This window comes from Oncorhynchus gorbuscha, linkage group LG19 (genome assembly GCF_021184085.1).
Source record: "Oncorhynchus gorbuscha isolate QuinsamMale2020 ecotype Even-year linkage group LG19, OgorEven_v1.0, whole genome shotgun sequence".
In the NCBI taxonomy this organism is placed as follows: Eukaryota; Metazoa; Chordata; class Actinopteri; order Salmoniformes; family Salmonidae; genus Oncorhynchus; species Oncorhynchus gorbuscha.
This window is the reverse complement of record NC_060191.1, coordinates 25262848-25286501: the sequence shown is the minus strand read 5'-3', so window position 1 is coordinate 25286501 and position 23654 is coordinate 25262848. Positions and strand designations below refer to the sequence as shown.

General features: G+C 42.2%; 1 protein-coding gene and 1 long non-coding RNA gene across 2 annotated transcripts; both read right to left on the bottom strand.

Moving 5' to 3' along the window:
- LOC124006164 (CD2-associated protein-like) lies at positions 1-22858 on the bottom strand. The gene is made up of 16 exons (XM_046315985.1): positions 22745-22858; positions 21475-21632; positions 21139-21196; positions 20484-20593; positions 19450-19540; positions 19292-19353; positions 19134-19179; positions 17894-17988; positions 10740-10841; positions 9972-10023; positions 5030-5074; positions 4697-4820; positions 3466-3631; positions 2082-2290; positions 1558-1621; positions 1-1241 (listed from the first exon to the last, which is right to left on the bottom strand). The coding sequence occupies exons 1-16, from the start codon at positions 22746-22748 to the stop codon at positions 1206-1208; spliced, it is 1422 nt and encodes a 473-aa protein (XP_046171941.1). The 5' UTR covers positions 22749-22858; the 3' UTR covers positions 1-1205.
- Positions 5086-5917, bottom strand: LOC124006165. The gene is made up of 3 exons (XR_006833738.1): positions 5853-5917; positions 5326-5401; positions 5086-5220 (listed from the first exon to the last, which is right to left on the bottom strand). It is a non-coding gene; the product is annotated as an uncharacterized LOC124006165 (long non-coding RNA).
- Positions 22859-23654: the final 796 nt, after the last annotated feature.

The window sequence follows — 23654 nt, the reverse complement described above, 5'->3', positions numbered from 1 at the left end:
TATTTTGGACAAGTAATATTTAATATAAAAAAGGCATAAAATAGTTACACTTATATACAATGGCAGTTCGCATAAAAGATACAAGTAGTTTGTTCAGTTGACTCATGTTCCCCAAACACTATGCTTCAAAATATTCCCAAACATACCCCAAAAAATAAGAAATATGCTTTCAGAGAAAAATAAGCACTGAGAAACATAGCCCGCATTCAATGTATAAAACCAGTCCTCTGTATTGTTGGGTGATGTTGTTCTTTCAATGAAATGTACAATATCATCAATATAAAATAAAACACATTTTCTACCCAAAGGACGGGATTCAATGCAAGGCATGTTAAAGCACGCCGCACTATAACATATTTTTAAAAGTGATTTAGGCTTGGTCCAACATCTGCAGCATTTACCATGTAAACGTTGGGGAAAAGTCCCTTAAAAGAGACATTGTCCGTTGTATTGTGCACTACGCTATAACCCACCTTGAGTTGAATCCTGTATTTTGGTCGACGTATACAAAGCATTTTGGTCGATTCACTTGGTCCCTTGCCAATCAAGTCCAGAATGCCCTCAAACAAAATGGCTGACCACAATCTAGGGCTGGATTCAATCGTTATCGCAAAAGTATCGCGGAAGGTCTGTGTTAAAATGTGAAGTTAAACTTCGTGATTTTGACAATGAAGACCTTTGTGTATTTCCCCAGAGTCAGATAAACTCAAGGATAGAGGTAGTTTTTGTGAGCCAATGCAAACTATGCTAACTAGCAATGGCTGGAAGTCTATGGTGTCTACTAGCATGGTAGTAGATACTTCAGGTCATTGCACCAATGCTAGTTAGAAAAATCCTTCTGACTGCACGCAGGGACATGAAAATGGTATCCACGAGTTCATCTGAATCCGGGGAAGTAGACTTTCCAAAATCCCAAAGTATCCCTTTGAAGGTAATTTCCAATGCAGTGTTTACCGTAAATGCAAATGCGGGAACATTGCCTTCAAATGTTTTTATCAAGCTATAAAGGGGATCTTCCACGATACTTCAGGGATACGGATTGATTCCAGGTCTTAATGTGGCCTCAGCTGGTATGTCTGCAGATATGCATCCTTTCCATCCCCTCTTGCACTCCAACGTCAGGAACATTTGAATTCCCTTTCAAGTTTGTGTTCAAGGGAATGACATAGCAGAGCCTTACTGAGATGTACTGCCCGGTCATGGTGTCAGTTAGGATTAGTCCTAAGACCATGTACTTCCTCCTGCACAGGGGAAACATTGTGTTAATATTCAGCTAAATCAAAAGCTTGTGTTTATGCTCCAAACATTGTATGTTCCACTGCATGCTCAAAACAAGACATGCTAGCCTCTCACTGTTTATTTCAATAACAGGGGAGGTTAGCATGTTCTGGGGGTATACTATTTGTGAGATATTTGTGCAATATTTGACAGTTTGCATTTTAACCTCATAGTCATGGTATTGTTTCAAATTTAAATTGCTGGAGTACAGAGCCAAAACAACTAAAAATGTGTCACTGTCCCAATACTTTTGGAGCTCACTGTAAATATTCCACGTACCTGCAGAGCCACACGTTTGTTTCTCTCGTCTCTCAGTCCCTCTTTCAGTTCCTGTATGTCTTGTCTAGAAGGAAAGAACATATATATATATATATATATATATATATATATATATATATATATATATATATATATATATATATATATATCAATAGATGCACTAAGAGGTCAAAGAAGAGTCAGAAAATGAAGGAATGGTTTACATTTTTGGCAGGAGAAATGTAGCCTGGTTAACACATACTGAAGTGTTTCAACAATGGTGAGTCCAGCATTCAGTCTGGTTTAACCAAGCTAGGAGAGATCTGACTGGATGTGTGCAGGGACTTTTTCCTGTCTTTCTAGTTTTACATTTAGCCTCCAGCACCTTCACTAATCGTTTTTGAGTGTGCGGTAGATTCTGCCTTTTATCAAAATAGTTGAAAATAGCTTGGTGGATCAACTGAACAAATGGGTTAATGTACCTGATTCCTCTAGTTTTTCTCCTGGTTATCTAGAAGTCTGAATCAATGGGTAATACTACTTACTTGTGTCTGTTTTGCAGCAGCTCCAGAGCAATCTTCAGTGCCCTGACCTCAGCTTGTAGGCTGTCAAGACAAAGCTTCTCCTCCTGGGCTGCCCTAGCCTCCACTATAGCCTTGGGCAGCGCTAGCCTGGAGATTACCGGATTACCGGAGACTACCGGATTCTTGGGAGTATGTTCAGGCTTGGGTGGTGGTGAATGACTTTCTGCAACCTGCAATGTTTAGGCAAGGTATCTCAATGTTTTATCAAGGATTGACAGGTCCAGGATTCAAACACTTTTGTATTAAATCTTTTCAAACTCAGTAATCTTATTTAAAGTCAGTTGTTACTTTGTGGCTAATTGATACTTTGAGAGAGATACATTGACGTTATGTTAATTTTGTGTTCTACGTACTTGCCAACAAGGCCTAACATGATGATAGAGTATTCATGAATATGGAATCAAAGTAAATTTTGCAAACCTTCAGCAGTTTAGGCAATTTTTCTGCATCTGTCTGGTCCCTGCCACTCAGAGACTAGGGTTAGAATAACCATGACCTTAATGACGATTCCTTTTTAAGAGTCATTCCTCACATCATGGCCTCACTAACCCTTCATGGCATGCAACTTGTCAAGCCACTTATGAACAGGCCATCTCTCTCTCTCTCTGGGCGGGTGAGTAAAGACTTAGTGGGCCAGATGGGCCACGTCACACGAACAAACAGTCTTCAGGGAAACTCTGGAGGAATGAAATCTAACAAGGGCCACTATTCTCCACTGATATGCCCCTATGACTGTGTTGACAGTGATTCCTCTAGGCAGATATGTACTTGTGGCGTGACATTAGAATATGACATCAGACTAACCCGAGAATGTATCATCATCTTTATGTTAACCTGGGGTTGTCGGTTCATAATGTCGCTGCATGATGAGTGTTGGGCCACACTGCCCCCCTGTGGTTTCAGAGGGGAGGTGGAGTACAACGTGCACCTTTGGGCAGATATAGACTGGTGGCGTCATGACACTAGACAATTCAGGATTGTATCATCATCGCTATGATAACCTAGGGGTTGTGGGTCTACTGTCATGTGATGTGTCATGTGTCATGTGTCATTGTCTCCCTGTGGTCTCAGAAGGAAACATAACTGTGTGGTTTGTCCACACATATGACAACGATACTAACTCAAAGTGACTCCATGGATGTGTGACTCTGTCCTAATATGCGATCTGTCCTAAATCAAATCAAATACAATTTTATTGGTCGCATACACATATTTAGTCAATATTATTGTGGGTTTAGCTAAACGCTTCTGTTCCTAGTATGTCATAATATGTACACTGTACAGAGGTGCATTCTGTACCATAATAATATTGATAATAATACAGTATGGTATATTGTTGCCATACCTGTGGACCGATGACGAGGGCAGATGGGGGTCGTCTCTGTGGGGGTTTGGCTCTGTTGGCTGTGGGGTGACTCAGTTTCTCAGGGGACACCTCCACTCCGTCAAACTGGTCCGAGTTGCTCTCCTCTGTACATTTTGGTGAAAGGGGAGGGAGATCGCCATTGGCTCTAATGGGAGAAAAAATCATTTCAGAGAAGTTAAACATTAATTCTTTCAGGCCTACACTGGTTGATTCATAAGGTTAACTTGACCCAAATTGCTCTGATGTAGAGAGAGAATTGAAAGAGATGCTTCATTTTCTACGGTTGAGATTATCAATGGATGACAATTGCTGTGGTAAAGTGTGGAAAAAGTGGTATCCTGTTTCCTCTTGCAAGGTCTTAGAGGCAGGTTGCTGATGCACTGCATATTGAAACCTCAGTGAGTTTATGTTTAGCCAAGCATTAAGACTTCTCCTTTCATCGTCCACACCCTCACTAGAACAAACCAAAAGACGTCCATAGCTTTTAATAAAATATACAAACTTGTTTGACCTTTGCAAGTATAATCTCAAATTAATTTGACAAATAAGCAATATGCTTTTAGACAAGGCCACACTGTCATCGCATTGCCTCCAACATGTGACAGTTTATTTAGAAAGAACAATCCCAAAGTCTTTTTATTTGTCAATTTCCCCTTGGTAAAGACGTCCCTTTTTGTTTTCCCAGTCGTGTGTGTTTGTTCAGGAAGAAGGAAATGGGCTGCTCTCGTCTGTTTAGGCCCACACGGACTCATCCCAGAGTTTCCAGTGCAACGTTCAAGGTTTGGGAAACCTGGCAATTCAGCGTCAAGACATGAAGACTATGTGCTATAGTAACCTAGGCACCAACCAAAACTCTCCTCCACACTCTCCTTCCTTGCCAGTTTAAAGAGAACAAACAGTTCCTGTCTTGACAGAGACCTTTTGCTTTCTTATCATTTGGCTTTTGAAAATATATAACTACTAAGGCTTCCATATGAGTGCCCTATTTGTCCATTCTGATCCGTAGAAAAGTCTGAAAGCGATGCTTCATGAAGAAATCCTTATTTTACAAGTCTCACTATTAACGTTCATACTTGATACTATGGAGTGATATTAGTGTCAACATTGGATTAAGATTGCATTTATGTTGGCACTAATATACCTCCGTACTCTACCCAAATGGTTGGTGTTGACTGAGACAAAAAAAAATGGATGTTCTAGAGTCACTCACTTGCTACAACCAAACTTCTGAGGCTTGTGCTTCACTGGAGGTGGTAGTGCAGGTCTACTTGGAGCAGGGAGCTTGACTTTGGTTGGAGGGTTGCATCGCAGGTCTTTAGTCTCTGGTTTCTCATCTGTATGCACATGTGCACATTTAAGCATTGCTGGTAGTAAGCAAACGGTACTCGTAAGTACTTATTAACAACACACACCTCTTTGCAATTGTGAAGCATCATCTCCTCTGTATTTTGAAGTATAATGTAATAAAACATCTGGTTAAATGAGACTGCAGATACAGTAAAACTGCACTTTAATTGAACAGTATCAACATGCTGTATCTTACCTTTTGCAAGGCTGCTCTTCTCCATCGCTGAACCCTCTGCCTTGACTAGAAGACCATAAGAGCACAGAATTCACACCATATTATACACGGCCAAAGCTATCTATCTTGCCACTGGTGTGTTGTTCTCTTTGCCATGAGAACGGTGAGTGTACAACAGCATCAAGACCCAGACCTCCGGGGTTAATCATTCTCTGCAAAAATGAATTTAACATAATTTAATTGAAATGCAAATTCATATTCATGTAGGGCAGAAACGTTGTTAATTGTCTTCCATTTGAGTTTGAAGAAATTCCAACCAGTATAGTGGCATGGGAAGCCAAGATGCTGCATGTCACAGGAGCAGGCTAGGTCACAGCTGTGTCCAATAGAATCCTACAGAATCCAAAATACTGTAGTTAATGTTCCCAAGAGTCTCCCTTGAGAAGGCCTTGGCTTGGGGGTGGAAATAACTTATTTATCATAAAGGAGATCCCTCAAGTGTGAACAGCTACAGTATGTATAATAGACTTATGGGATTGTCTTTTGACAAAGCACAATATTCTGCCTCTCAATTACCATTAAGAGTTAACCAAGCAATGATAGTGTTTAATAAAAACGAGAAATGATCAACTAGAGTGCAGTTAAGGGAACTGACCACAAAACAGCTAAGTCAATAACAACATGAATCTGCATTATAGCTTTTAGCACATCTCTCAAGATACAGAGGAAGAACATGCTGAGTGTCATGCTGACATGTAAGACAATAAACCACCAAAAGTGACTGGTGATGATGAATTCCACAGACTAAGAGTACCAATAGCAAATCAATGAGAATAGAGCCTACCTTCTTCAAAATACACGTAAAACTCCCTGACCAAGCCCTTCCACCAATGTGAGGCACTAGAGTTGTTGCAGAGTTGGCTGCTTGGGCCACTTGTGAAAAGCCACTGTGACAGACAGAGCTCTCTACGGTCCAACCAGTATAGTGGCCAGGTCATGTGACGTACTGTATTACACCCCCCTCTCCATCATGGTGTAGGACTTCCTGTGACATTTCTGCAACCCCCCAGTGACACTAGACGCCAATGGAGTAGTGGGAGCGATGGGGTGGGGTGCAGGGACTCAAGTGCAAAGGCTTGACTCTGGCGGAGATTGTTTTGAGTTGGGATGATATTATCTCCAAATGACTGTTAGGCCTCTTAATGTTTGAACACAAACTCATGCACACAAGATATGAACGTTTGTGAATGTTTAGCGAGAGTGAGCGCCTCAAAATGTCAAAGGGGCCATGTAAGCAATAACAAGCTTCCTTTGAGTATTTGTGCACTGATTGTATCATTAAAAATAAATGACGTGATTGAAATATTGCATCTTAATGTTGTGTGCCCTTCGTAATTCAATTAAAAAGGCTTCATTTATTTAAAGCTGGGAAGAAACATCCCGCCTAACAGCTAACTAACAGTTAGCGTCTTAAACACAATGTGCACCTTCAGCAGAAGTGTGTGTTTGAAACAAGATCTCGTGCCCTCAGATAAAACCAGCCTGTACACCACATCCTGCTATGTGTGGTACTGACAGTCTCAAGATTGGACTCTCACATCCTCTTTACTGTTTAAGGCAAAACATGTGTTACATGCTGTCTGTCCCTCCCCACTGGGAACTAACTGGTTGAATCAATGTTGTTTCAATCTCATTTGTCAGCGTATTGTGACATGGAATCTACATGGAAACGACATTGGATTTGAAAAAAGTCATCCTCGTAAACTGTTGTTTTGAGGGTGAAATTACAACCACAGGATTTTGTCATCACCAAATCTCAACATAAAATAAGTTGAATTTGTCACTTTAAAACAATGCCAGATCATCATTTTCTTTATTTGTACTATTTTCTACATTGTATAATAATACTGAAGACATCAAAACTATGAAATAACACATATGTAATCATGTAGTAACCAAAAAATATATTTTCGATTTTAGATTCTTCGAAGTAGCCACCCTTGATGACAGCTTTGCACACTCTTGGCATTCTCTCAAACAGCTTAATGAGGTATGCTTTTCTAACAGTCTTGAAGGAGTTCCCACATATTCTGAGCACTTGTTGACTGCTTTTCCTTCACTCTGCGGTCCAACTCATCCCAAACCATCTGAACTTGGTTGAGGTTGGGTGATTGTGGAGGCTAGGTCATCTGATGCAGCACTCCATCACTCTCCTTGGTTAAATAGTCCACACACAACCTGGAGGTGTGTGTTGGGTCACTGTCCCGTTGATAAACAAATGATAGCCCCACTAAGTGCAAACCAGATGGGATGGTGTATCGCTGCAGAATGTTGTGGTAGACATGCTGGTTAAGTGCACCTTGAATTCTAAATAAATCACAGACAGTGTCACCAGCAAAGCACCCCCACAGCATCACACTTCCTCCTCCATGCTTCACGGTGGGAACCACACATGCGGAGATCATCCGTTCACCTACTCTGCGTTTAACAAAGACACGGCGGTTGGAACCAAAAATCGCACATTTTGACTCATCAGACTAAAGGACAGATTTCCACCGGTCTAATTTCCATTGATCGTGTTTTTTGGCCCAAGCAAGTCTCTTCTTATTATTGGTGTCCTTTAGTAGTGGATTCTTTGCAGCAATTCAACCATGAAGGCCTGATTCACACCTTCTACTATGAACAGTTGATGTTGAGATGTTTCTGTTGCTTGAACTCTGTGAAGCATTTATTTGGGCTGCAATCTGAGGCTGGTAACTCTAATCAACATATCCTCTGCAGCAGAGGTAACTCTGGGTCTTCCTTTCCTGTGGCGGTCCTCGTGAGAGCCAGTTTCATCATAGCGCTTGATGGTTTTTTCGACTGCACTTGAAGAAATGTTCAAAGTTCTTGAAATGTTATGGATTGACTGACCTTCATGTCTTAAAGTAATGATGGACTGTCGTTTCTTTGTGCTTATTTGAGCAGTTCTTGCCATGATATGGACTTGGTCTTTTACCAAATAGGGCTATCTTCTGTATACCACCCCTACTTTATCACAACACAATTGATTGGCTCAAACACATTAAGAAGGAAAGAAATTCCACAAATGAACTTTTAACAAGTCACAGCTGTTAATGAAATGCATTCCAAGTGACTACCTCATGAAGCTAGTCACGCCAAGAGTGAGCAAAGCTGTTATCAAGGCAAAGGGTGGCTTCTTTGAAGAATCTCAAATATAAAATATATTTTGATTTGTTGAACACTTTTTGGGTTACTACATGATTCTATGTGTTATTTCATAGTTTTGATGTCTCCACTATTATTCTACAATGCAGTGGTGGAAAAAGTACTAAATTGTCATTCATGAGTAAAGGTACCTTAATAGAAAATGACTCAAGTAAAAGTGAAAGTCACCCAGTAAAATACTACTTGAGTAAAAGTCTAAAAGTATCTGGTTTTGAATGTAACTTTCAGTGGTGGAAAAAGTATTCAATTGTCATATTTGAGTAAAAGTACAAAATAAAAGTAAATGCTCGACATCAAATTCCTTATTTTAAGCAAACCAGACGGCACAATTCTCTCTTTATATCAACCAAGCACAATTCAATATTACCTTTTGTAATACAGTAAAAGTTAAGTCTATCTTACAAACTAATGTAACATTCATCCTTAAAACGATTAACACAACCATGGTTGGTCGCTGTGAGCTTACTGAAACTGTACATTTCTTCTTATGTTATAGATAGCATGCATGCATAGGTTGTCGCAGGTCTGTGGGGATCCTCACAATTGCTGTAATAATCTATTCCTAATTTTGAACGGCACTGACAACATATTATCCACATTGAAATGACGTGGTGTGCCCAGTGGGTCTATTCCTTCATTGAACAACATACAGTCATAAAAACTCAAAAGGGAACTGTGTCTTCGAGATACACCACATAGATAGCAGGTCAAGAGAGGTCAAATTGAAACAGCTTGAGAAACTTCAACAATGAACAATCATTTATGCAACCCAACTTCATTGTATGATGCATAGCTATAGATAATTGAGAGGCAATAAAAATGAGCATCTGAAATAGGGATGATTGGGAGCTTCCATTTACATCATACAAACTACAAACTACATCTAACCTGTTACCAGGGACAGCCGTTAATATAGCTGTGGTTGTGTGAATTTGACTGAGTATTCTGGGGCTTTCCTGTGTTATATTGCTCTTTAGGTAGATTTTCACTTACATAAGATTTGCCTATGTAGCCTGGACTGAGGAAATGTGAGTGTGTCTGTGGCCTGGTTTGCTAATAAAAACCTAATTGTAGTTCAGTTACAGACAGCCGACAGACAGACAGGCAGAGTGGATGTGACGTTGTCACTCAATTTTAAAAGCTAATTTGACCCTTAGGGTCGCCATACTCACTCATGCTGAGTATTACATTTATTTTGTGACTTGCCTATGTTAATGTCTGTTTTCCATCCACAAGAACAGTATCTGTAAAATGCAAAGACCTTGATTTTGAAATATTCAGGAAGCAATTTGGACCACACAAAATCTCATATTCAGCTGCTAAAGCAACAACCTCACACACCCTAAAACATGAACACCGTGCCAGACTGAACACGCACAACCGTATATGAAAACAGTAGCAACCGTAGCCATTTCCTCGTGTGAGAATTCTCTAATTCAGCTCTCATTCGCATCTCTAAATCACAAGACAATCTATGTTGTCATATCGGTGTGTCACAGATTGGTGTCACCATAGAATTAGGAATTAAAATACTAACACACTAATACTAATAGGATCTCTTTGGGTGTCACAGTATATTTTGTTGCACCTTATTATGTTACACCATAAGCTCCATCGTCAGCATCTAAATCACAAGACATTCTGTACTGTCATATTGGTGTCATGGACTAACTGGTGTAACAGTATATGCTGTGGCACTGGTCTCTCTGTTGAAACAGGAAGTTGCTGTATTTACCTGAGCGTCTTTCCGTGCCATGGCGCGCAGGTGGTTGGCTGGTGCTTCCAGACTGGAGGAAAAGGGACGGAAAACACAACAGGTTGGCTCAGTCTCTCTTTGCTGCCTATTTGCTGCAACACACACCCACTGATTAGAGCACCCATTGACGCGAGCGGCCATTCATATAGTCTTTTATTGTTTTATTTAAATATATATATATATAAAAGTAATACAACTCAAAATAAACTCACACTCTTTTTCCACAGACGGAAATGTGAAGTCAGTGACTCCTAAACTGCAGATGTTGAAGAGATCTTTGAGTCAGAAACCTTTATGAGTTAGTTAAGTAAAGGTTGACAAGTAGCCTAGTGGATAGAGCATTTGGCCAGTAACCGCAAGGTGGCTAGATGAATCCCTGAGCCGACAAGGTCAAAATCTGTTGTTCTGCCCCTGAACAAGGCAGTTAACCTGCTGTCATTGTAAATAAGAATTTGTTCTTAACTGACTTGTCTAGTTAAACAAAGGTTATATAAAAAAAATATAAGAAAAACTTGACTGAGAATGTATTTTTTTGTCAGCCAACTGTAGAAAAAGGGATTTGTTTTTATTGACCTGTTGCGGTCTAATAAATAGGTCATGTTCATTACTGGTTGGTGTCATAACTGCTTAGGTCAGTGTAATGTAATGGCTAAACCCCCCTGGAATGTGTGGGGGGAAATTCCCATTCAAAGGGCTACAGCGAGACTATCCCTGGGAATGTTTCCCTCATTCCCTGCTCTAACTCACTTGGAGACCGTCTATCGTGGGTATCACCATGACGAAATTGTCCGGGAAAAAACCTCTGCGTCCGTTCATCTCTCCCTCCCACCAGCCCTCGTCCTCTGTTTCCTTCAGAAGAAGAGATTGTGTAAAGAGCAACTCAAATAACTACACACAGATCATAAAACGACAAGCAATCTGAACATCTGAGAGATTAACAGAGGGTCAGGGGAAGCATGGTCATTGCCCACAGTAGACACTATTATTTGATCTTCAAAGTAATCATAAACATCCCTTTTCCACTTATAATTTAGCAAGCAGTGGAAAAAAGTACTCAAATATCATACTTGAGGAAAAGTAAAGATACCTTAATATAAAATGACTCAAGTAACAGTAAAGGTCACCCTACTTGAGTAAAATACTACTTGAGTAAAAGTATAAAAGTATTTGGTTTTGAATATACTTAAGTACAGTGGTGGAAGAAATATTAAATTGTCATATTTGAGTCAAAATAAAAATTAAAATTCCTTGTTTTAAGCCAACCAGACGGCACAATTCTCTCTTTTATATTATTATTATTATTATTATATTATTATATAAACAGTGCCAGTCAAAAGGTTGGACACACCTACTCATTCAATGATTTTTTTTTAAACTATTTTCTACAATGTAGAATAATAGTGATGACATCAAAACTATGAAATAACACATATGGACTCATGTAGGAACCAAAAAAGTGTAATGATGGACTGTCGTTTCTCCTTGCCGTAATATGTAGGCTATCTTCTGTTTACCACCCCTACCTTGTCACAACACAACTGATTGGCTCAAACACATTAAGAAGGAAAGATATTCCACAAATGAACTTTTAACAAGGCACACCTGTTAATTGAAATTCATTCCAGGTAACTACCTCATGAAGCTGGTTGAGAGAATGCCAAGAGTGTGCAAAGCTGTCATCAAGGCGAACTGTCATGTTTGTCATTTATTATCATGTCTTGTCCCTGTGCTCCCCATTCTATTCGTTTCCCTCTGCTGGTCTTATTTGGTTCTTTCCCTCCTTCTATCCCTCTCTCTCCCCCTCCCTCTCTCACTCTCTCGCTCTCTCTTCTCTCTATCGTTCCGTTCCTGCTCCCAGCTGTTCCTATTCCCCTAATCATCATTTAGTCTTCCCACACCTGTTCCCGATCCTTTCCCCTGATTGGAGTCCCTATTTATTCCTTTGTGTTCCGTTCCTGTCCCGTCGGTTCCTTGTTTTGTATTCACCATGCTGTGATTGTGTTTCGCCCTGTCCTGTCGTGTTTTTGCCTTCATCAGATGCTGCGTGTGAGCAGGTGTCTCTGTCTACTACGGCCTGCGCCTACCCGAAGCGACCTGCAGTCTGTGGCCGCTTCTCTTGTTATTCCCCTCTACAGACTAGAGGATTTCTGTTATTCCCTGTTTGGACTTGAATAAACTCTGTTTCTGTTAAGTCGCTTTTGGGTCCTCTATCACCTGCATGACAGAAGGAACCGACCAAGGAATGGACCCAGCGACTTCAGACGCTCGTTACACTGCCGTCGAGATCCAAGGAGCCATGCTCGGCAGACACGAGCAGGAATTGTCTGCTGCTCGCCATGCCGTGGAGAACCTGGCCGCTCAGGTTTCCGACCTCTCTGGACAGTTCCAGAGTCTACGTCTCGTGCCACCTGTTACTTCCTGGCCTGCCGAGCCTCCAGAACCTAGGGTTAATAACCCACCTTGCTACTCCGGGCAGCCCACTGAGTGCCGCTCCTTTCTCACGCAGTGTGAGATTGTGTTCTCTCTCCAACCCAACACATACTCTAGAGAGAGAGCTCGGGTTGCTTACGTCATTTCACTCCTTACTGGCCGGGCTCGAGAATGGGGCACAGCTATCTGGGAGGCAAGGGCTGATTGCTCTAACAAGTTCCAGAACTTTAAAGAGGAGATGATTCGGGTTTTTGACCGTTCAGTTTTTGGTAGGAGGCTTCTAGGGCCCTGGCTTCCTTATGCCAAGGTGAACGGTCCATAACGGATTATTCTATTGAGTTTCGCACTCTTGCTGCCTCTAGTGAGTGGAACGAGCCGGCGCTGCTCGCTCGTTTTCTGGAGGGACTCCACGCAGTGGTTAAGGATGAGATTCTCTCCCGGGAGGTTCCATCAGATGTGGACTCTTTGATTGCTCTCGCCATCCGCATAGAACGACGGGTAGATCTTCGTCACCGGGCTCGTGGAAGAGAGCTCGCATCAACGGTGTTTCCCTGCTCCGCATCGCAACCATCTCCCTCCTCTGGCTTTGAGACTGAGCCCATGCAGCTGGGAGGGATTCGCATCTCGACTAAGGAGAGGAACGGAGGATCACCAACCGCCTGTGCCTCTATTGCGGAGTTGCTGGACATTTTGTTAATTCATGTCCAGTAAGAGGCCAGAGCCCATCAGTAAGCGGAGGGCTACTGGTGAGCGCTACTACTCAGGTCCCTTCATCTAGATCTTGTACTACTATGTCGGTCCATCTACGCTGGACCGGTTCGGGTGCTACATGCAGTGCCTTGATTGACTCTGGGGCTGAGGGTTGTTTCATGGACGAAGCATGGGTTCGGAAACATAACATTCCTTTCAGACCGTTAGACAGGCCTACGCCCATGTTTGCCTTAGATGGTAGTCATCTTCCCAGTATCAAATTTGAGACACTACCTTTAACTCTCACAGTATCTGGTAACCACAGTGAGACTATTTCTTTTTGATTTTCCGTTCACCGTTTACACCTGTTGTTTTGGGTCATCCCTGGCTAGTATGTCATAATCCTTCTATTAATTGGTCTAGTAATTCTATCCTATCCTGGAACGTTTCTTGTCATGTGAAGTGTTTAATGTCTGCCATCCCTCCCGTTTCTTCTGTCCCTACTTCTCAGGAGGAACCTGGCGTTTTGACAGGAGTGCCGGAGGAATATCATGATCTGCGCACGGTCTTCAGTCGGTCCCGAGCCAACTCCCTTCCTCCTCACCGGTCGTATGATTGTAGTATTGATCTCCTTCCGGGGACCACTCCTCCTCGAGGTAGACTATACTCTCTGTCGGCTCCCGAACGTAAGGCTCTCGAGGATTATTTGTCTGTGTCTCTTGACGCCGGTACCATAGTGCCTTCTTCTTCTCCGGCCGGGCGGGGTTCTTTTTGTTAAGAAGAAGGACGGTACTCTGCGCCCCTGCGTGGATTATCGAGGCTGAATGACATAACGGTTAAGAATCGTTATCCGCTTCCCCTTATGTCATCAGCCTTCGAGATTCTGCAGGGAGCCAGGTGCTTTACTAAGTTGGACCTTCGTAACGCTTACCATCTCGTGCGCATCAGAGAGGGGGACGAGTGGAAAACGGCGTTTAACACTCCGTTAGGGCATTTTGAGTACCGGGTTCTGCCGTTCGGTCTCGCCAATGCGCCAGCTGTTTTTCAGGCATTAGTTAATGATGTTCTGAGAGACATGCTGAACATCTTTGTTTTTGTCTATCTTGACGATATCCTGATTTTTCTCCGTCACTCGAGATTCATGTTCAGCACGTTCGACGTGTTCTACAGCGCCTTTTAGAGAATTGTCTCTACGTAAAGGCTGAGAAGTGCTCTTTTCATGTCTCCTCCGTTACTTTTCTCGGTTCCGTTATTTCCGCTGAAGGCATTCAGATGGATTCCGCTAAGGTCCAAGCTGTCAGTGATTGGCCCGTTCCAAGGTCACGTGTCGAGTTGCAGCGCTTTTTAGGTTTCGCTAATTTCTATCGGCGTTTCATTCGTAATTTCGGTCAAGTTGCTGCCCCTCTCACAGCTCTTACTTCTGTCAAGACGTGTTTTAAGTGGTCCGGTTCCGCCCAGGGAGCTTTTGATCTTCTTAAAGAACGTTTTACGTCCGCTCCTATCCTCGTTACTCCTGACGTCACTAGACAATTCATTGTCGAGGTTGACGCTTCAGAGGTAGGCGTGGGAGCCATTCTATCCCAGCGCTTCCAGTCTGACGATAAGGTTCATCCTTGCGCTTATTTTCTCATCGCCTGTCGCCATCTGAGCGCAACTATGATGTGGGTAACCGTGAACTGCTCGCCATCCGCTTAGCCCTAGGCGAATGGCGACAGTGGTTGGAGGGGGCGACCGTTCCTTTTGTCGTTTGGACAGACCATAAGAACCTTGAGTACATCCGTTCTGCCAAACGACTTAATGCCCGTCAAGCTCGTTGGGCGTTGTTTTTCGCTCGTTTCGAGTTTGTGATTTCTTACCGTCCGGGTAGCAAGAACACCAAGCCTGATGCCTTATCCCGTCTGTTTAGTTCTTCTGTGGCTTCTACTGATCCCGAGGGGATTCTTCCTTATGGGCGTGTTGTCGGGTTAACAGTCTGGGGAATTGAAAGACAGGTTAAGCAAGCACTCACGCACACTGCGTCGCCGCGCGCTTGTCCTAGTAACCTCCTTTTCGTTCCTGTTTCCACTCGTCTGGCTGTTCTTCAGTGGGCTCACTCTGCCAAGTTAGCTGGTCATCCCGGTGTTCGAGGCACTCTTGCGTCTATTCGCCAGCGCTTTTGGTGGCCGACTCAGGAGCGTGACACGCGCCGTTTCGTGGCTGCTTGTTCGGACTGCGCGCAGACTAAGTCGGGTAACTCTCCTCCTGCCGGTCGTCTCAGACCGCTCCCCATTCCTTCTCGACCATGGTCTCACATTGCCTTAGACTTCATTACCGGTCTGCCTTTGTCTGCGGGGAAGACTGTGATTCTGACGGTTGTCGATAGGTTCTCTAAGGCGGCACATTTCATTCCCCTCGCTAAACTTCCTTCCGCTAAGGAGACGGCACAAATCATTATTGAGAATGTATTCAGAATTCATGGCCTCCCGTTAGACGCCGTTTCAGACAGAGGCCCGCAATTCACGTCACAGTTTTGGAGGGAGTTCTGTCGTTTGATTGGTGCGTCCGTCAGTCTCTCTTCCGGGTTTCATCCCCAGTCTAACGGTCAAGCAGAGAGGGCCAATCAGACGATTGGTCGCATACTACGCAGCCTTTCTTTCAGAAACCCTGCGTCTTGGGCAGAACAGCTCCCCTGGGCAGAATACGCTCACAATTCGCTTCCTTCGTCTGCTACCGGGTTATCTCCGTTTCAGAGTAGTCTGGGTTACCAGCCTCCTCTGTTCTCATCCCAGCTTGCCGAGTCCAGCGTTCCCTCCGCTCAAGCGTTTGTCCAACGTTGTGAGCGCACCTGGAGGAGGGTGAGGTCTGCACTTTGCCGTTACAGGGCACAGACGGTGAGAGCCGCCAATAAACGCAGGATTAAGAGTCCAAGGTATTGTTGCGGCCAGAGAGTGTGGCTTTCCACTCGCAACCTTCCTCTTACGACAGCTTCTCGTAAGTTGACTCCATGGTTCATTGGTCCGTTCCGTGTCTCCCAGGTCGTCAATCCTGTCGCTGTGCGACTGCTTCTTCCGCGACATCTTCGTCGCGTCCATCCTGTCTTCCATGTCTCCTGTGTTAAGCCCTTTCTTCGCACCCCGTTCGTCTTCCCTCCCCCTCCCGTCCTTGTCGAGAGCGCACCTATTTACAAGGTACATAAGATCATGGACATGCGTTCTCGGGGACGGGGTCACCAATACTTAGTGGATTGGGAGGGTTACGGTCCTGAGGAGAGGAGTTGGGTTCCGTCTCGGGACGTGCTGGACCGTTCACTCATCGATGATTTCCTCCGTTGCCGCCAGGATTCCTCCTCGAGTGCGCCAGGAGGCGCTCGGTGAGTGGGGGGTACTGTCATGTTTGTCATTTATTATCATGTCTTGTCCCTGTGCTCCCCATTCTATTCGTTTTCCTCTGCTGGTCTTATTTGGTTCTTTCCCTCCTTCTATCCCTCTCTCTCCCCCTCCCTCTCTCACTCTCTCGCTCTCTCTTCTCTCTATCGTTCCGTTCCTGCTCCCAGCTGTTCCTATTCCCTAATCATCATTTAGTCTTCCCACACCTGTTCCCGATCCTTTCCCTGATTGGAGTCCCTATTTATTCCTTTGTGTTCCGTTCCTGTCCCGTCGGTTCCTTGTTTTGTATTCACCATGCTGTGATTGTGTTTCGCCCTGTCCTGTCGTGTTTTTTGCCTTCATCAGATGCTGCGTGTGAGCAGGTGTCTCTGTCTACTACGGCCTGCGCCTACCCGAAGCGACCTGCAGTCTGTGGCCGCTTCTCTTGTTATTCCCCTCTACAGACTAGAGGATTTCTGTTATTCCCTGTTTGGACTTGAATAAACTCTGTTTCTGTTAAGTCGCTTTTGGGTCCTCTATCACCTGCATGACACGAACGGTGGCTACTTTGAATAATCTCAAATATAACATATATTTTAATTTGTCTAACACTTTTTTGGCTACTACATTATTCTATATGTGTTATTTCATAGTTTTGATGTCTTCACTACTATTCTACAATGTAGAAAATAGTAAAAAATAAAGAAAAACCCTTGAATGAGTATGCGTGTTCAAACTTTTGACTGGTACTGTGTATATATATAATTATTGTTTTTATAGAGCGCTAAATGGCACACTCCAACAGTCAGACATAATTAACAAGCAAAGTATTTTTTTTGTGTGAGTCCGCTACATCAGAGGCAGTAGATATGACAACACATTATATTGATACTGAAGATGCGTAAATTGGACTACATTGTTGTCCTACCTGAGCATTTGAAATGTAACAAGTACTTTTGGGTGTCAATGAAAATATATGGGTGTATAAAGTACATATTTTCTTTAGGAATGTAGTGGAGTAAAAGTAATAGTTGTTAAAAATATAAATAGTAAAGTAAAGTACAGATACCCCAAAGAAACACTTAAGTAGTACTTCAAATTATTTGTACTTAATGTAGTTACTTTACACCACTGTAATTTGGAATATAATTTATACCATCAGATTTTGGGATGGTTTCCCTACTTATGTAATTGTGCATGCTTTGTCATCTAGTGTAATGTGGCACATATTTTCACGGAATTACTCACAAGTCACATAACAGGCTTGTCTGGTTGAAGAGGAGAACAAAATATTGATGAAATTGTATAACCAGATTTATTCTAGTCCAAAACTGGAGCATTATATTCTTGATTTTGGCCCAAAGGGCATAAAGTCATGAAGGTACAGTATATTGTATTGGGGATCATGAATGACAACATTAGTACAAAGACCCAAACCTTGGTGATGATTGTAACAATGTCTCCTTTCTTTAGATTCAACTCGTCCTCGGTCAAGGCTGCGTAGTCGAACATGACTTGACAACATTCTTTCACTGAGTAGAAATAATAGAGAGGGGAGCGTTATAAAGAGAACCTAAGCAATGCTTGGCTGGAATAGGTTGGTTTTAAAATTATGTCGTAAAAGTATGTATACCTAAAAAAGAAAGTTACTCAAGTAAATGTGAAAGTCTCCAAGTAAAATACTACTTGAGTAAAAGTCTAAAAGTACTTGGTTCTAAATATACTTAAGTATCAAAAGTAAAAGTATAAATAATTTCAAATTCCTTATATAAAACAAACTCCACGGCACCATTGTCTTGTTTTTAAAATGTACCTCCGTTTTTAAAATAGCCAGGGTACACTCTAACAGACATCATTTACAAACAATGCATTTGTGTTTAGTGAGTTTGCCAGATCAGATGCAGTAGGGATGACCACTTGTTCTCTTGATAAGTGCGTGAATTGGACCATTTTCCTGTCCTACTGAGCATTCAACATATAGCGAGTACTTTTGGTTGTCAGGGAAAATGTATGGAGTAAAAATTACATTATTTTCTTTAGGAATGCAGTGAAGTAAAAGTTGTCAAAAATATAAATAGTAAAGTACAGATACCCCCAAAAACGACTTAAATAGTACTTTAAAGTATTTTTGCTGAAGTACTTTACACCACTGATCATGACTAACCAATCAAAGAAGAATATCAGTCCATACATCCATATATTTTTCTGAGAAGGATATGAACTGTGAAGCATTGACTTGAACCTATTTGAACCATTAATCTCTTTCCACGTTAAACGGTGACACCAAGCCAGTGTTACTGTCAGAGTTTCTGTGGGCCCACACCCACATAGCCTATTTAGTAAACTGCGGGAATTACTGACTGTCACATGCCAATGATGTGGCTGTCTGTTCTTTGTGGACACCTGCCTAAGTGGTAGTTTGGTCCAAAAATAGAACACTTGTCACAAGCAGAGGTCTCACTGTTGTTGTAGTACATCAGAACATTTCTATATTCAGTGGAGACATTGCTTTGCAGTTTCCTTCAATGTATCAAAAAGTATCTCCCACAAGGATGATGAATTTGATGAGTGGTACAAGGATGGGCCTTTTATTTGACAATTTAAAATGTATTTCAGAATGCAGTCCACTCATTTATACGACCTACATGAAGTAGGAATTAGAACTATAGAAACTTACCATTTTTTGGTTTGTTCCTCACACTCGTCCTCTGAGGTAGCTTTGTCTTAACAAAAAAGACAAATGTATTCAATTAATCAGTGGCATCTCACAACTAGTTTTTCGGGAGAGAAAAAGTCCCATATTTATTGTATTTTGATTTATATTGCATTCCATACCTCTTTACTGAACATTGTGTCTGAGAGTTTGGGTCTGGTTTTGCTCTCGTTATGCTTAACATCTGAAAAAGATTGAGAAGGAAGTTCTATAAGGACATATTGATTCAAGTCCACTCTCAGAACAAAAAAAGGCCATGTGAAAAATGTGCCCATCCCACCTTTTGGAGAGACAAATATCTCTTTGGTGAAGTTTGATGGAAACGCTCCCACTTTACCACTTTTCATTCCCATCCACCACCCATCTTCAATCTGTCAAGTGTTACAAGAGAGAGGTAAAAGAGAGAGAAGTCAAAAGAAAGAGAAACGGAAATGTAAGAATAGTACAGTGTAGCAGAGCATATTTCACCAATCATCCACATGCATAGGAATTCTCACAACAGGTTTGGTCAGCATAATGTCTACAGATGTAGAATCTTCAATTGATCATCCGGTTGCAGGAGAACTCAGAGTGTATTTGAGGTTTAAAAAGGTTTCAGAAGTTTGTAAATTCCCCTATGAAATGTCCATGAATAATAATCCACATCAGTGGAGGCTATATGAGGGGAGGATGGCTCATAATAATGTCTGGAACGGTGAAACCATTACCACGAGCCCGTGCTCCCCAATTAAGGTGCATTATGTGTGATCCACATAATATCTATCATTTCCTGTTACTGTTGCAGGATTATTTTCCTGCTGTAGCAAACTGGCTCAAATTAAGATCCCTCCTCTGTACACACCTCAAAGTGAAGTTGGAATGTGTGCGGGAAATGTGATTTCTCAGGATAACCTTGGGGAAACATCACAATGAATATGCATTGCTGAAATGTCTGTGCGACAATTTGGTTATCTGAGCTTTTGGAGGGGTGATATTTTAGTATCATATCTAGCTAGGCAAACAAGATAAATGATTTGTGGTTGCTCATGCATTTGCCATTAGAGATATGATACAAAGAAAGTAAATATGATATGACACTCCAATTATGAAGCAAAAACATAAACATATCTTTCGAAATAGAGCAGCTAATGTTCTCTCCAAGAACCTACAACTCATTTACACTGATACTCTATAGCAGGGGTCTCAAACTAATTTGGGTCTAGGGCCTTGTTAAATTGTCTTGTGGGATATTTGTTTGAGATTCCTTCTCTAGTATGTTTGCAAGTGTTTTCCCATCTATTGATAATGTCAGTAATGATGAAAGCAACACCGTACCTCTCTGAGGATCTCAATGGTCTCCCCGACAACCAGCTCCAGCTCATCCTCATTCAAGGGACTGTAGGCAAAGGCCACCTCACACTTCCTTGTTTGCTTAATCATCCTTGCTGCATGAGCAAAGCATTGTACCAGCCACATCATTAGTCAAGACTGCTCTTATTATTGTAAAATGATAGTTAAAACTAATGATGAATAGAAATTCAGTAGAGAAATTCAGAAGTAAACAAATACAGAAGTCTCAATATGATAACTTGTAGACTCCAGACTCAGAGCATGACTGGAATAATCAAAGCTTCTTTGTGTTGTAACTAATTGAATCCCTCAAAGGGACTGTGCTGTAACAGTAGACTGTGGTTTTGATCTGTTCCTTCCTTGTAGATTATATTTAAGCTTGGTGCTAGCAGGCGAGTCTGTATATCTACACAAGGCCTTTAATTACTTGTTTGAGCCTGTCGTGCTGACAAAGTGTGCGTGTATCTCGATGAGCACGAACCAAAACACTTCCACATTTCAGTACATAACAGGGTTCGTGTTTGACAGACTGGGAAACATATATGGATACAGTTTAAGCTACAGATCCAAGTTATGGGACACACAATAAGCAGAGCGTTATGGTAGTGGAGGTTTAAAGCCATTGGAGAGTGACACATACATTTCCGTAGGCTTCTTGGTTCCCTCTGGCTGTCACCTATCAAATACACTGGCACCTCCTGTGTGGGAAATAAAATATACAAACACACACAAGGAAAAAGCTAATGAGTCAAGTATTAGACAATGGATTGCACATGAGAAATGCACAAACAATAGGCTGGTCAGAGTCGGGGTCAAATTGATTTCAAATCAGTCAAGGAAGGATGTAAACTGAAATAATGGAATTTCAGTTCCTTGACAGAATATGATTTAATTTGACTTCCTTCGTTGACTGAATTGAGATGATATTCATCCTAATCCTGGGACTGAAGGCAAACTCTTGATGGACATACTGTACCTTGACGAAGTTAGCGGGGAAGATGCCCCTCTTGCCCCTCAGTTCTCCCTCCAGCCAGCCCTCCTCGCTGGGCTTGGTGACACTCGTCACCACGTCTCCCACCTGCACCGTCATCTCATCTCCCATCATGCCCTCAAAGTCCATCAGCACCAGCACCTCTGAGACACGCAAATGGAGGAGGAGGGAGAAGAGAATATGGTGTCGCAAGTTTCATTCTCTTTTCAAACAGACCTAACAATATCGCTTGAGGAACTGCAGTTATTTAGAGTCATTTAACACGTAATGTGGCTCAACATCTAGAAGGTTACCACCATAGTCTAGTAACTCAAAAACATTAGGAGGGGAAGAGAGATAACGTGTACACTTTTCATACTATTGTGCTGATCCAAACTGTACTGTGCTGGCATGGATATGGTCTTGCACATTGTTCTCTCTAGCATGTTTTATGGCAACTATGGTAAATAACTAGCTTGTTTGACTCGGCTTGGCTGCATAGTGTGAGAAGGGTAACATCAAGATTATTGTGTTTGAAACATGCAGTAAATCACAGGGGGGGGGGAGCTATTGGTATGTTGATTTCAGCTTGACTTTTTCTGAATAAACACCAAGGCCTTTGTAAGCCAAACCAGTCTCCTGTAGCATATTTGTGTTTGAACGACACATACGTAAAGCAAGGTTACAGTACAGCACCGGGGCAGCACAATGGATACCAAAAATTACAGTTTGGAATTTGCCCTGGCATAGTGAAAAGGTTTATGTTCAAGTAGTTTTTAGGCAAGGACTATACAAAACAAAATGTCAGTACCACACACACCCATTGCCTACAACCAACCTGCAAGTAAGAAAATAATGAAAAATGTACCTTAGCCACTGCTAGTACTAGTGCTAACGTGTTTACCTGGCTTTAGGCATTTATGTCAATGGTAGCTATGAAGAAACACTGCAACACCAAATACAAAAGTATCGTGGACACCCAGAGACTTACTACCTCTTTGCTTTCTGGATAATAAAGAAGCAAGATCATTATCTCTGTTATCTCTTTTCTGAAAAAGAGGGTATATAATCTACAAACATGAACAAGCCTACATATCTGGTATACTAAAATCCCCTCCAATAGCAATTAGTATTTGGGATTACAAAATTACCACACAGTTTTGAAGCTAGAGTTCCTGTCAATTGCACTGAATGTAACTAATTGACAGACATTGTAAACATTCCCCAAACCCTTCTAAACACTACTGAATGGACAACACAGTTGCAATGCACTTACCCATGACTTCTTAGGAAAGCTTTATTCTCTCTTCTAGACTTTTAGGTAATTCCTCCTCAGAGGACAGACAGACACCTCATATGCTACAGGAGGAGAACTGAAAGAAAGTGAGTGCATTGCCCAAGAAGCAAAGCTATATATGGCTAGCCAGGGCCCTCCTTCCCTCTAGTCAAACATTAACATCTACTTCAGGCTAGTCATGACAAGCCACCAGCCAGGAGGAGGACGGGTCAGAGAGAGCAAGCGAGAGAGTAAGAGAAGGAGAGAGAGAGAGAACAGGTGGGACAGGTTTCTAATTGAAGGAGAGAGATGATAGGCAAGGGTGAAAAAGAATATAACCACATATTGTCAGCTGTACAAGTAACTGTCACACATTGTATGGGGAAAAATACAAGACAGTCAAATACATCAGTGTGATGTAATTGTGTGTGTGTGTGTGTGTGTGTGTGTGTGTGTGTGTGTGTGTGTGTGTGTGTGTGTGTGTGTGTGTGTGTGTGTGTGTGTGTGTGTGTGTGTGTGTGTGTGTGTGTGTGTGTGTGTGTGTGTGTGTGTGTGTGTGTGTGTGTGTGTGTGTGTGTGTGTGTGTGTGTGTGTGTGTGTGTGTGTGTGTGTGTGTGTGCAATCCGCCCTGGCATGCTGTCAATTAACTTCTGGGCCACATCCTTACTGATGGCAGCCCATTCTAGCATAATCCATGCTTGAAGTTTGTCAGAATTGTGGGTTTTTGTTTGTCCACCCGCCTCTTGAGGATTGACCACAAGTTCTCAATGGGATTAAGGTCTGGGGAGTTTCCTGGCCATGGACCCAAAATATTGATGTTTTGTTCCCCAAGCCACTTATTATCACTTTTGCCTTATGGCAAGGTTCTTAGTTATGCTGGAAATGGCATCACCAAACTGTTCCTGGATGG